General features: G+C 39.4%; 1 protein-coding gene across 2 annotated transcripts in view; it reads left to right on the top strand.

The window, feature by feature from the left end:
* Nucleotides 1–14,911, top strand: part of LOC136828875 (apoptosis-resistant E3 ubiquitin protein ligase 1) — a 292,288-nt gene that overhangs the window by 31,275 nt on the left and 246,102 nt on the right. For both annotated transcript variants that reach the window (XM_067087161.1, XM_067087160.1), the window contains exon 6: nucleotides 1,987–2,084. In XM_067087161.1, the coding sequence (XP_066943262.1) occupies nucleotides 1,987–2,084 (98 nt within the window). The remainder of the gene's footprint in view (nucleotides 1–1,986; nucleotides 2,085–14,911) is intronic.

Below are 14,911 nucleotides of genomic sequence, written 5' to 3'. Positions count from 1 at the left end.
TTGTAGATACCATAAATTGGTTGTGTGTTCTACTAGAGCTTGTTCTCCTCTTACTTCAGCTTGTACTAATATTTGCAATGACTGGTCCTGAAAAAGAGATATCTCCTCTGCTCTGATGTCAAGGTTTCCAGCTAATTAAGTATAATGTGGTGCTTCTTATGATATGCTTTAGGCTTCCTTTATAGAAGAAATATGTTGCTTCATTTGATTTGCTTGAGAAATTACTGATGGTTCCAGACCAATAGCCAAGTTGCTACAGAAGCCGTTGTCACTTGGTTCAGAAGTGTTAACACACCTTGGGTCTGCTTGGGAGGTACATACAGAAGATAGGTCATCAGGGATAAGGTGTTGCTTCATTGGGGATGCATCTCTCCTCCCTTTCTCTTACTCTTGCCATGTATTGTTACTTTGTAGTAATTTACTGTAGTATACTGTTATTCTGTCATTAATACTGCAGTAAATCAGTAAATTGTACTTGAAATTGTTCTTAGTTCATTTGTCCATAATATGTCCAGTGAAGTTACCATAAGCAGTCGTTTTGAGTGTTTGATGTCCGTCAGTCTCTTTTTTTTCTCTTGTTCCCTTGCATTGTGTGAAATTATTTTTAAGTTTCAATCTAGGCAATGTCTCTAAATAAAATGTCATTAATACTTTAGTGTAGATCGTTTGTTCTTGACATGTTCCAGTAAAGAGGATATAAGAAATTGTATTGAATATCTCTCTCTCTCTCTCTCTCTCTCTCTCTCTCTCTCTCTCTCTCTCTCTCTCTCTCTCTCTCTCTCTCACACACACAAATTACGTAAAGTTATTACTGTAATTGGTTAGTTTTAATGAAGGTCAATATTCCTTCATAGATTGTCATTAATCATGTTTAGATCTGTAAATTGTAAGTATAGTAACAGGTATAGTAATGTTTACAAGCAATTGTATGAAGTTCTGTGGAATTCTCTCTGTCTCTCTTTCTTGAAATTTTTTTTTAAGTTTTAAGAACTTCTTGTCATATCTTTTACTTTAAACCCCTTGTAAACATGGATACAGTATAAGAAAGAAATGAAAAGATGTAAATTACATTGCATAGCTTTACAAAGCTTAATATGTATTTTTGTGGTTGATGGAGAGTCATCCAGTTGGTTGATGTGATTTAGCTGATGTTGAGGCAGGCACTGCGCCTTTACCATTGTTAACATACATTTAATGCAAGGCCTGCAGTATTTATAAATGCTGTACCTAGGGATCACAGATGGTACAGCACTTCTTGATAATGAATACATAAACTAGTTTTACTGTCAAAATATCATTAATCAGTCTCCATTCCTAAACTTTCCTAAGATAAATATGCCTGTGAGTCTCTCATGAAGCACTGACACATCATCCATAGTCAACCCGTGAGCCACTTGTGATGCTGTCAATCATCATTTGAAGTGATATTCAATTCTTCATGGCAACATTTTGATTTGTGTGTTTACTTTTCAGAACATACCACAGTAAATCACTGTACACATATTATGCTTTGACATGACATCAGAATGAGTATCCTAGCTTGAAGAGTAACTTTACAGACAGTCGACCATGTGACAAATTGTTTATCAATCTTGGTTCTTAGACATGACCTGCAAAGTTCTAGTGGCCTGATGTGTTATATATTACAGTAGATAAAGTTTTCATCACAATTACTAGCTTGTGTTGTGATTTCATCATTACAAACCCTGTGTACTGTCATTTTTTAGAAATTAGTCTGCAATCCTGGGGGCCAATTCATAGCAAAGATTTATTAGGAAATTGAATATAAGATGCTTGATATTGAAAAAATCTGAACATTGTTTGACAGAAATTTTCACTGCACATAGAGGTCCTAGAGAAATTGTGAATTTGTTGCCATAACTTGTTATGAATGTCAAAGGAGAAGAATATTGTAACTGGGTGCTGTATGACGAATGTGTTTCCTTGTCCTGTGTATTTCATCAAGGTACTGTTGTTATGTTCCAGAGATAAAAAGGAAATGGACCACCTTTCAGATGAGCTTTGGAAGGAGATTGCAGCCATGTATAATCTTCCTAGTTCGCGAGGATGGGCATTTACTTATGGTGAGTACACACACTATATTTTTATGTGACCCTAAACTGCTAAGCGCATGGATGGTTAACTAGAATTTAGTTACTGTAATTAGTTATGTACAGTAATTATTAAGTGATGTCTCCAAGAGGCCTGGCTGTAGTCATTGTTGACAAGGGAAGTATCCACCTGCGAACTTTTCTCCCAGATGGTTATTGTTTAACTGACTTTTTAGTTTATATTGCCATTTGATGATTTCATTACCACATCCATTTTCATTTAAATGGATCATCAATATAGTAAATATACTGTATGCTTATTTATTTTGTCTGGTTTAGTTTGCATGCACTTGGTATTGCAGATTCCTATAGCAACTATCTATCAGTACATTTCTTCCATTACATTTTATTCCTCATGACAAATAATATTGAAGGGCTCCTTCTCCAAGTTAATATTCAATATTATGTAACTGTATAGGTAAGGGACAGCAAGTTCTTGTAAAGAAGTACTTGCCATTATCATCTGCTGGAAATTTAGCAAGAACCTGCCTTGAATGCAGTTTTGAATCTTTCTTCATCACGAATACATTCTGCATCTCAGATATTCCTTCAGATGCAGCAATGTTACCATTTTGTATGTAGAAGTTAGGGGGAATGGGAACCAACTTTCATAAAGCTGAAGCCTTAAAAAAAATATGAAAGGGGGGAAGGAAGGGTATAATTAAGATGGACCTGCCTGTATGGAGGATGCAAGATGAAAATTCATGCAAAATAGAAGCAGGGAGAGATTTCAAAAGCTTGACAATTGCTGGAAAGTCAAAGAATTACTGAAATTGAGGACTGCTGATTTTCACAGAGTAATTTGGCCTAAAATTGCTGTTGGGAAAACTTTTCAAACCTTTGGGACAGAAACTACTGATGGTATTCAAATACTGTACAGGGTAATTGTAGTCACTAAAACTTAATTGGAGGTTTCTTATAGTCAGCTCTTAGTGAGAATATGTAAATTAATAGTTATGGGCAAATATACTTTTATGATTCTGATGACGATTATAGTCGTCATCCATTTTTCAACTTCTGATATTCAGACGACAACTATAGTCATCATCATAGGTTATTTTTTTTAATGCATTTACTAAAAATTGTAAAACAAACATAATGAAATTTGAATATAGCGCATGTTGTTTCGTGGAGAATGATATATATTATGATTTATGAACATTTTTCAAAAAGTGGCATAAACTGCTATTCCGCTTGGCACTCAAGTATATTTTACATTTTTTTTTTCCAATGTGTTTTGTGGTATCATATTTGGCTTGAATAGCAATGAATATTATATCTTTGGAAAGGCGATATACCAGAAATTGGATATCTCTTTTCTGTGATATATCATCATGAATATTTTTTAATAACATAACAGTAATATAAAATTTTTGATTATGGCCAACTTTTAATCATGAAAACATTGTATGGTATGTTTTATATTTTTCGGCATTTGTAAAGATGTGATAAAGAGTCACTCTTCAAATTTGAAATGACACCAAATTCATTAATATAGCACAAATTATAAGGTTACATGGAGCAATCAAAGGAAATAAATTGCTAAGCATTTTGCTCAGTCACTGAAGGGTGAATGTTCTGGTGCAGACAGATTTTGACCCCTCCCCCCAACCCCAGTCCTCAAAGTGGTAATGTGATCTAGTGGTATTTTATAAAAGCAGCTGGAGAGCCAGCCATCCTTTGCTTAGCAGAATATATGAAAACTTGACAAAGGAAGATATAGGTCCAAAGGTATACAAATAAAAGTAGAGGTGCAGAAATATGGAAAATATAGTGGAATGACAGTGCTTTAGTATGTTATAAAAATGTTGGTGAAGGTTTTGCAGGAATGGCCAGGAAAAATAGTTCAATTCAGTCATTTTCAGTTTGCCTTCATGCAAAGCAGATCAAGAACAGAGGAAGTCTTTATAATGAAAAATTACAGGAAAAATACCATGCAGAGAAGAAATTATACCACTTAATTTTGGATCTTGAGAATGCTTTTGCACCATGGCAAATATTGGATAAGTATCTCATAGGGAGAGGCTACCAGAAGGATTCATTAAACTAGTAATGATACTGTACCCTTATAACAAGATCTTGATTGTATAAAGAAAACTCAATAAATCTTAGTGTCCATCAAGGATCACCATGAGTCCTCTGTCATTTATCATAGCAATGGAGGAAGCTATGAAAGAGTGCAGGAAAGGAGCTGCTAATTGGAGATGACCTATTGCTAACGTTAGACTCTGAGGAAAAGGCCATAGGAAGTTTTAAAAAGTGGAAGAGGAGAGGATGGAAACAATGCTTAAGGTAAGTGGAAAGGATGCAGAGAAGAAAAAGATAGCTCAGAAAGTGGCCATATGACTGCTGTGGGAAATGTAGGGGGTGTGGACTCAGTGCATCAGATGTAATAGATAGCGTCACAAGAGATGCTCAGGATTACAAAATATGCTTGGAGGGAGAGCTTTTTGATGCATGAAATGCATTGGAAGAGTAAATATGTAAGAGAGGGAAGTGGAAAAAAATAGGAAAATACTTCTGTTACCTTGGGGACATACTTCAATCTGAAACAGGTGTGGAAAGGGTGATAAGAAGAGGAGAAGCAGCCTTGATGAAGTAGGAATACATAACTAGATTATTGGGCAGTAAACTTATCCTTAGAAAAGAGACCAAAGGCATGATGAGTACATAAGGCTTTACAGTTTACATCAGAAACATGAGTACAGAACAAACCTTTGGTCTTAACATAAGGCAAAAATTCTCTAGCGCCAGCTGGAGTCTGGTTAAAAAAGTTACAAGGAAATTTGTGGCATCAGGAGATGTCCAAGATGGCGGTGAGTAGGAGGAGCCGACCTCCCATACCCCATTTCAGAAGCATCGCATCAAATTTTCTCTGACTGCCTTTGCAGGAGGTCATGCTTTTTCCTCTCTCCTCAAAGCCAGTTGTTTGCCACTTCCTGCCCACATACTCTATGAGATACTGCATTTTTTCTGTCTGTTTTTGTAGGATAGGTGTGGTTTTGTGTTTTTCTGTGTTTCTTCTGTAAATATGCAAACCCACAACCCTTCTAAACCCATTAAACCCCAGAGAAAATGCCCTGGGGTTGATGGCAATCCTTGCTCCCGATTCCTGCCTTCCTTTATGAAAGACCGTCATTCTACTTGTACAGTAATAGGTGTAGATCTAACGTCTGCAGCATAAGTGACCCTTGCCCTGAATGTGTTGATTGGCCTCCTGATCAATGGAAGAATTTTGATAAGAAGAGGAGATACAGAAGGAAGTCTGCACCGCCATCTTGAGAAGGATTCGCCTCCTCATTGGCGGTGTCCACGTCTTTACCTTCTCGTTTTGGCTCTTCCTTACCAAAATCTTCTCACGCTGCTTCTTCTTCCCTTGAAGATTTTACTCCCTCTCATTCTCTCTCAGGAGGATAAAGGCTACTACCCCCTTGTACTGTTTTTTCAGGAGGTGATGCACAGAAGATGATTGAGTGTTGGGACTCCTTAGGCTACCAGCCTAAGGAGTACCAACACTCAATCATCTGCAGCCTTTTGTCTCCTTGTTTGTCCAAGTGCACTCCAGTTTCGTCTGCCATGACAGTTTCCAAGTCTACTGTTGGTACATAAAGCTGTCTCAAATCATCCCTTCCTTCTCAAGCTAGCACATCCAAATCAAGACGACAGACGTCTATGTACGTCTCACCAAAGAGACTCCAGTCACATCAGCTCAACATAGGGCTTGTCAGCCATCTCCTTCTACAATCAAGAAAACTCCTCAGCAGCGACCCTTTCAGCCCCGCTTTTCCAGGCCTGGGAAAGGAGGCAGAGGCAGTGCCAGAGGAGGTAGATGATAGAAAGGGCACCCCTACCCACTCGCTGCTATCGGTGGGGTGTTGCCAGGTGAGCCATTGGGCAACTTGGCAGCAGCTTGGGGCAGAGACCTGGGTAGTAGATGCCCTTCGGGTGGGATATCTACTCCCTTTCGGTCCCTGGGAGAGTGAACACGCTCCTGCAAATGTGCTTGGAAGCTGTCCTGAGGGGAGTAGGTCCGTTCATGCAAACATGAGCAGAGACTGCCTTTAGGAGAGTGATTGCTTGCACACGGGCGAGAACATGGGCTGTCCTGCCAACGTGCTGCAACCCTATTTGAGGTCATGGCCTCTACATGGGAAGATTGAATGGTGGACCTCCTCAATGCTTTCCCAGGTTAGCGGACTCGGAAGTTGGCGTCACCGTCTGGGGACCCTGTTCTTTGAGTATTTGCAACATGGCTCGTGGAAGCTGCGCCTCGGGTCGTAGAACTTGTATGGGGTTGGGCAGCATGCTGCATGCTCACAATCCCTCAGTAGGCTGCTCCTGAATCCATGGACTGTAAACGCTTACTAGAGTTGTGCGGGTCCGTTGGACACTGGGCAGAAGAACCTTCGGTGGCATGGGTCAGGGAGACCTGCGCATGTGGGACATCTGAGGCATGGGGTTGCTCAATGGATGATGTTGCTACACAGGGTCCAAGAGAGGGATGAGTTTCCCGGTCGAATCCTTGGAGCCCCATGCAGTAGAAGGTCCTTTACCAGACTTGGGTGGTGATTTCCAGCATCCGATATCAGCGCCATGGATGTCAGTGGTCACGGGAAACCTGTACACACGGACTCAGCTCGTGGAAGCCACGTTGTGGCTTACTGGAGCACCTGACCCTCCCGCACCTTGGGGATCCGAAGAGACCCACGATGCGGGATCCCTGCCCTGAGACAAGGGAGAGCAAGCGAGAGATCCCATTGCTTCTTCCATGTAAGAAGACAGACTGTGAGGGGGCCTATGTGCCTTCTTATGGTTGGGAGAAGCAACCTTCTCCTTCTTCTGGTCTGTCCGCATAACGGGACCTTTAGAAGGAAAAGGGAAGGAGGCGAAGACGACGATGAAGATGAAAGGCACCTCTTCCTCGATTTCCTCCTACGATCATACTTGTACTTCAGCAGAACTTCCAGGAGAAGATCCTTCGAAGCTCAAGATGTCTCAGGGAGCTTGGATGTCGATGGGATCAGAGATTGATGAACGATCATGGGAGCTGCGACCGCAGTTGTGGTTCCCATCAACTGAGGCTGAAGTCCCGGCTACTGACTCAGTGGTGGCACTGAGGTGTGCCATTAAACCCTGCACCGAGGGCTCTCCGGGAAGGCCTAGGGAGGGCCAAAGTTCCCTAAGTTCTTCAAACGTCTTTTTGATTTCTCCGAGACTTGAAAAAGACGTGTTAGAAGGGACTGCCACCCTTTGCTCTGATAGGGATTGCTCCCCCTTCGAACAAACAGAGGAAGCCCTCGAGATATCATGATAGGCCCCTGTCCTCCCACGTGAACTTCCTATTGATGAAGCAACAGGAGAACTCGGGGAGTGACCTTTCCCTTAGAAGGGGTTAAGTTAAGTATATCTTAGTTTCACCAGAGGTAGCAGCAAGAGGTAGATGCATGGGAAGAGAGAATATCCTTCTGAGGACGAACAGGAAGCCGTCTTCTTGTATCTCCTCTTCCTTGCAAAAAGCATCCACTGCTCCGGGGACCAATTACAACTCTCGTCACAAGGGTCAGAAAAAGAGCATTCACGTTTACGACACAGTGCAAACCAAATGCGGGTCTAAATCAAGGTGGGGAAAGGAAGCAGTCACATCGTTTCCCTACACCAGGGCAAAGCCTTTGAGGCTGCCTAACAGTAAGCTTAGATGACCAAAAGACAAGAACAAAACATTCACAAAACCAGCTCACTTTCACAACAGAAACAACTGGAAGGGAAAAACCAGAGCTGAAGCGAAGCGAAGAATAGCTGGCTAAAATCGGGCAGAGGAAGCCTAGTACGTCCGTCTCTGAACGAGGTTATTAGGCAAATGGATGTATCGCTCAGCAGCTGGAGGTGGTGAGGGTACCCCTCGCCCCTCCCACCGATAGTTTAGTTTAACTACCAAACAACCTTGTTGTATTAGAATAGCCTGCTCCAGCTCATTCTGAAGGTAATTCCTCATGTAAAGACCGACAGTTTGTGTCTGTGTAGACAATTTTAGATTCTGTACACCATGCTGGAATTAGGTTGGCCACTGGTCATTTTAGAACTTCACCTATTCCAAGCCATCAAGTAGATGCTGGTGAGCTACCTGTACGCCATCATCAGTTGCCCATTGCACGAACGTATGGATATATTTACAACAAATTTTGAAGAATCTTCAAATTGCCGGAAATGAGGTGTTACCTGAGATAACATTTTACTGTTACTTTATGGCATTGAAAAAGAAGGTGACAGAGGTTGAAGCCAGCTCAATTTTTATGGAGCATGTTGAACTTAAACCTTCAGTCTTTATATATACTGACGGCTCCAAATCCAATGCTGGCGTTGGACTTAGAGTATGTAGTAATGATTTTTATTTTAGAAGTACACTGTCCATCATGACATCTATTTTTACTGCAGAACTGTCAGGGAATTTAGCTGCTGTTGAGAGAACAGTAACCATTGATGTAAGAAATTTTACCTTTTAGTGACATAAAAGTGTTTAACACAGGCTAATAAGTGCTTTTAACTTTACTAATCCATTGTTTTTAAAAATTCAAGAGTGGCTTTGTTTTATGAACTGCAGAGGAACATAAGTACAATTTTGTTGAGTCCCAGGATATGTATGAGTGTCCAGTAATGAAGAGGCTTCCCAACTAGCCAAAGCAGCTGTAGCTGGTTTGCTTCCAAAAAAAATGTAATCTTGTATCAGATGACGATTTCTTACCAAATGTTGGAATCAGATCACTTGTTGAAAGTATAAGAAAAGGAAATGTTGGGATACAAGTTTTTAGTAGTAAAAACAAAAAAGCAAATCCCTTGACAGTCAAATATTTCTAATTGGCCCCAGTCTGAGGGACCTTGAGAATTGCCGGTACATTCTAGCTTAGTCTGAGGGGAGGTTGTTGCTTAAGATTCCGTGGAATTTTTAGATTTGTATTAGAAGCAGGTCTTCTGCAGAAACTATAGATGTATTATTTGTTTCGTAATAGTCTTGTCATTGCATCCATATTTTTTTTATTTATATAAATATCGTCATTCTCAGTAAATGATATCGGCGTCAATGACCCTAGTTGTCACGATGACAGAGAACCTTGACTCAGTCAGTCAGTCAGTTGAATACCTTTCGAACATACAAAAAAAGCAATGACGAATACTCCCAAAAGTTGTTAAGATGATGGGCGACTTTGTTTGAGGAATGATGGATTACCATTTGATGTGGCCAGCAGTGAGGCTCCATGTGTTTCAGGTGAACGCAACAGAATTTCATTGACCATTTTCAGCAGAAAGAAGAGCTATAAAGCCAGAGTTGGAAGGGTTACTTGGCCGCCCTTTTTTTTTGGGGGGGGGAGGGTGGCTGGGGACAGGCAGTACAAATTGGTGTTCAGGATGAAGGGAAATACAAACCTGTAAATATCGTGGGTCATGAAAGTAACAGAAGGAATGGGGTGAATGAAGGAAGGTGTTCATAATGAGTCTTTGGTCAGAGAAGCCTGAAGGAAAATAAGTACAGTGAGAGTAGTTTTGTGGATGAGAAGTAAAGAAAGTTCAAGATCGTTGCCTGTTTGTAAATTCGGTCGTAAACTCGTGTAGGGAGTGTAATGATCTGTTCCAGATGGTTGAGAAAAAGTCCAGTTTCCTAACCACCAAGATCACCGCCGTAAGAGTTCAGCTACTTGTTGTGGTGTCTTGTTGCCCTCCTTTAACTGACAGTAAGAGAGCGTTCGAAGCATTAAAGTCTGTAGCAGATTTGAAACTTTTTGTAACAGTTGCAGAACTTTGAAATGTGTTGAGAGACTGCTTTCCATGGAATTCGTGTTGTTGGTGTCCTACCCTGTATGTATTAAGGTGCTTTTATAAATAAACAAACCTGCATTTATTTATATATATATATATATATACACACACACACACACACACATATATATATATATATATATATATATATATATATATATATATAGATGTTATGTATGTATGTTAACACAGTTAATTGATGCACGTATACTCGTAAAATAAAATTTAAAATTTAAAGTTTGTAGATCTCATTATTCGCAACCGCGTTCTATGTGTTTAGTTCTTTTTAGTACTCGTCTTGAGAATGTTAATGAGTGTAGATTCGTAGTTGCAAGGGCTTTTGATGTTTAGTCCTATTGGGGGATATTGTAAAATTTTCGTTATGGGCTAAGTCCACCTTTGGTAGACTTGAGTTGTGTAACAGTAGTAGTAACCGACTTTCCAGTAAAGAGTAAAGGCTTTTTGAGAAGTGCTGGTCCATAAAAATATTCGTGTTGTCACTCCTGAATTCCATGCCCTTCACAATACTTGTTTTGTTGTGACATTTGCATTCCACACCTTGTCTGGAATTATATAGTAGCTTTTTATTATTAATATATTTGTGCTAGCTCTGAATAGTATGAATAAACGCCGTAATAGTGTTGAGAAGCAAATTAAGTGTCACTGTACATTTTGTCTTCAAGGTTTGAATGATTTTGCAGATTATTCTTTTGAAATTATTTTTGAGCAAACCTGCGCACGCATTATTTTTTTAGGAGTTGCGAGTTGAGTTTTGTGTTAATCCGTTAAATTTTAATCCTTCACATGTGTTGATCCTCTTGTCCTCAAGGTCCTGATGCCTAATGAAGGAACACGTTGCTGAATCAAGTCTTTGTTTCATCTAGTTCCCAGCATGGGTGGGGAGACCTTACCCCCCCCCCCTGTTTACTTCTCATTGCATAATTTACAAATATATAATATAACTATGGTTCTTAGCCAAGAGTCCTCGCAACAGTGAGTTGTAGTAATTATAGAGAGAGAGAGAGAGAGACAGAGAAGTTTTAAACCAAACAAAGTCGTCTCCAATGCCTTTTAGAATATTGCGCACAGGATAGAAACTCCGAGGGGCAACAGCTGACTGAACAGTCCACCCACCCCGGCCCTACTCGGTAGGAGCCCAAGCCTCTTGCAGTGCATCGCTGCCTGACGCACGAGTAATGTAAACAACGATTAACAGTTGTTGTTATTAAGCCTGCTGAAGCTGTTATAATGCCAATATGGTAATATACTCATGAAGTTGCGCTACATTTGTTATGCGTTATGATAAGCCAGGGAGGGAAATGAGCTTGTCGAATACTTGCAGTAAAACATTTTCCTTCCATCCAGGATAGTTCGATAGTCTCCGTCAAACATGTGCTTGTCAGTTATCCAAGAAAGTGCGATAAGGGAGTGACTGGTTGTTCCTGAGTGAAGGGTGTGAGAGCGTCGTTGGTATTGTTGATTGCTCTAGTGGTATCGATATGGATGTGTAATAACCGTGACATGAAAGGGCATCGCATTTCCTTTGTTTTCAAATCGGTAAGTTTAGAAATATGACATTACGTTCTTTAAATTAGTCTTCTGTGCATTTGTATTTGAGTCTGTCGCCTTTCTTTGTTGTATGTACTTACGATTGAGTCAAGATTTGTTCTTTTTTCAAAATGCTGATAAAGACACTTTTTGAGGTTCGCGTATACGACGTAAGCAAACAGTGCAAATTTTGTTGGAAAACTGCTGGGAAATGTGGTCAGTCGTTTGCCGTAAATTTAAGTGCTCGATAGAAGTTGCACCCTTATCCTTAGCAATAATATTGCACTGATTGCGGAAGACCATGACCACTGAAATAAGTTAAAACGTCAAATGTGAGCATTGCCCCGAGGTTTAGTTAGGGTAATTCGTCGTGTATTGTTGTTTTGCAAGAGAAATAGTTATTAGTTGTTCTCTGTTATTAAATACATTATTCTTTTCATCAGTACGTTCTTACGTTTCTTCTACTTTCTCGTAATTTATCCTTCACACTCACCAAAAGAAATCACCCATGGGAGGTTTACTATTTTTGTCTACATTATTACTGTGCTTTGATAGAGAACCTTGTTCGAGCTCTGCTCCTGGCGAGAAAAGGATAGATGTGTCCAGGTTTACTCAAGTTTTGAATGATTTACCTGTGCATTGTAGAAGTGTAAACTTTCAAGGTACAGTTAACCCACTAATGGCAAATTCACCATCCCGTGGAAATCAGGGTTTGAACTCGTGCCTTTGGGCCTGATATGTGGCTTAAGCACCCATTCAACAGTTTTCCTGTTACTTTAGAGAGCAACAGCATTCACTCCTTGCAGGTGCCACATTGCTTACTACCAGAAAAAGAGGCATTTACTGTCTCGTACTGTAAAACAAAGTGTCATTGGCGCTGGTACTCATAAGTCGAAAATAATCCGTAATATTGCTGTAAAGCACCGTGTAAGATTACCTTAGTTCTGGAATTTGTACCTTAGTTCTGGAATTTGCTTTGTGGCATTTATTCGAAAAATTATTCGTTTTGCGTGTCTTTGTTACCATTTTCTCTTTCCCACATGTGGGCCTTCGATTCTGTAGGAACTTGCTATGAGAGTTAATAAGCATTTGGTCTTGTTCTCAAAGTTTTCCCATTTAAACAACTAGTGTGATCTATATTGGAAGAAATAAAAAACTCTGCGGGACAATGTGCATGTATTTCACAGTAATTTTATCATTACCTGCAGTAATGCAAATCCACTAAAATTATGACACCGTTACGAAATATCCCAAAGTGACGACTCTCATGCCTTAGCATATCGCAAGAGTATAATTTGATACAAATGGAGCTTATGTTTTTTTCGTATGTTGTCATTTTTACTGAACTATATCATCTTCGATTTTAATCAACTGACTTAAGAGTTGTTGGTTCATCCTGAAACACCAGCAGTGTGATTTATAAATTACAAAAGGTCTTCCTCATTCAAATATTTATAATGAAAATAGACACGTGACCTTGAAGTGCCCTAGGTGAAGATTCTTTATGTTACGGTTGTGTGTAAAGGTTAATAAGGAGTTCCAACCTGTGTGAACAAGTTAGGGAACAAAAATATAAAAAGACTAAAAGAAAATATTCCTTACCGCATGGTAAAGTTTGAAAACTAAAAAGAGCAGTTTGAGGAATGTGTACTCACGAAAGCATCTTGCCTTGCTGTAGGTGCTTAAACTTGTGATGTGGGTATTACTACTGCTAGTTTGCTAATTTCATGGTGAACTTTTGTCCTCCACGTGTACCCTTTAGGTTTCGAAGTAAGTGTAATTCTTTATGTAAGTAGACAATATTCCTTAATAATGCGCTTCATCGTTTATTCTGAAAAATCAGTTGAATGTTGTAAGATATTTTTAAAAATAAAGTGATCTCCTGTATCCTGGTTTGGAAATTTTTTTTTTTATTTCCTGTATTTTCCCCTCTTTTATTTCACCATTTTCTTTACCTTAATAAACGGAATGGAAGCCAGCCCTCCAAATAAGTCACCTCCGAATTGTTCATTGCGTCATTCCCTCCAAGTGCTAGTATTTGTATGCTGTAGTTCACTCTGTCCTTCTAATATATCCTCCATGTATGTGTCATTTCAAACGGTGGTTCTTCCTAAGCTATTGTTATTGGTTTGCTCTTCCAATTCTCCCGTCTGAAAATTCAAATGTACTTTTTTCTTCGTTGCATAGTTTCCCCTGGAAGTAGACTATGAAGATGAACCTTAATTCCTCCGCTGCTGAAAATCTTGATTCTTTTATCCTCAAAGTCCACACGCCAGCGAAGTAAGACCATGATACTCGTAGAAAGGTTGCGTAAACTTAACTTCCAACTTTCTGTTTATTGTCTTATCACACACTAATACAAGTGCAAATTTCACCCTGGAGTTTTTTTTTTTTTTCTCCCCTCTTCACACCACCTGGTTTCGTTCCTGCTTGATCTTCTATCCTGTTCCCCAGGTATTAGAAACAGGGTATCTGGTGTTGCCCGTCATCTCTTCTCCTCGAACTTTATTACAAACCATCACGTACTTTTTGTCGTGAATCTTGAGCATCCCCAATCGCAACCTTTCTTGCCGCCTTTGAATCTGTTCTCATCAGCAAGTTATTTGTATAAGACAGCTTCCATAATTCTCCCTTTCAGATAAACCCAATAAGAACATTTCTTACTATCTCGAATAAAGTTCTTAGGAGCTCATCTTGATGTAATCACGCTCTTGCATTTGATTTGCAATTTTCAGTATCCCAAGTATACCAATATTATGGGAGTTTTTTTCCAGTCTGTCTCTTATCACCTCAAATTCTCCCCATCTTAGTAACCCCTCTCCTTCTTAAGAAATCCTTTTGATTTAAAAATTGTTTTGAAAGTCATTTTATTTTTGCGTTTCTTTCAGTTGATAGGTCCAAACAAAAACTAGTTGGCAACTAGCTTAGTCCTTGAAGTTTCGGGCTGTTGTAAGGACCTGTGTTCTGTACTCTTAACCGGGTTCAGTTTCAGACGAAACGATTTAGTGTGTATGATTTGTTTACATTAGACCGTGTTTGACTTAAATTGCTTTGGCTAAATTTTGTTTATCTCTGAGTGAATTTCGAGCGACGTGGTTTATGAGAGAACCGTTTGTAAGCTTAAATGATTTTCCAATGATCTGCGTTACTACTTCAGTTAAATTTTTTTTCTCACATGTTCAAATATAAATTATGAGAGAGCTTTCGAATACGTAAACAGAAACAGAAGTCTTTGGAAAAAGTTAACGGCTTATCGATACAAGAGGGACGCGTGCGTTTGTTTATTTGCAATTGAAAACCAAAATTCTCATAAATGTAAACAGACAGTTCAGAATGTTGGAAGCTGAAATGCGTGTTCGTTATTATGTTTGAAGTAGGAAGTGTTCATCGGATTTAAACTAGCTATTTTAAGTGTCTTTAGCTGAGAATGGAGTATACCCTCC

Source organism: Macrobrachium rosenbergii, chromosome 43, assembly GCF_040412425.1.
Source record: "Macrobrachium rosenbergii isolate ZJJX-2024 chromosome 43, ASM4041242v1, whole genome shotgun sequence".
Taxonomy (NCBI): domain Eukaryota; kingdom Metazoa; phylum Arthropoda; class Malacostraca; order Decapoda; family Palaemonidae; genus Macrobrachium; species Macrobrachium rosenbergii.
The sequence above is the reverse complement of the archived record's forward strand: the minus strand, read 5'-3'. Positions and strand labels throughout refer to the sequence as shown.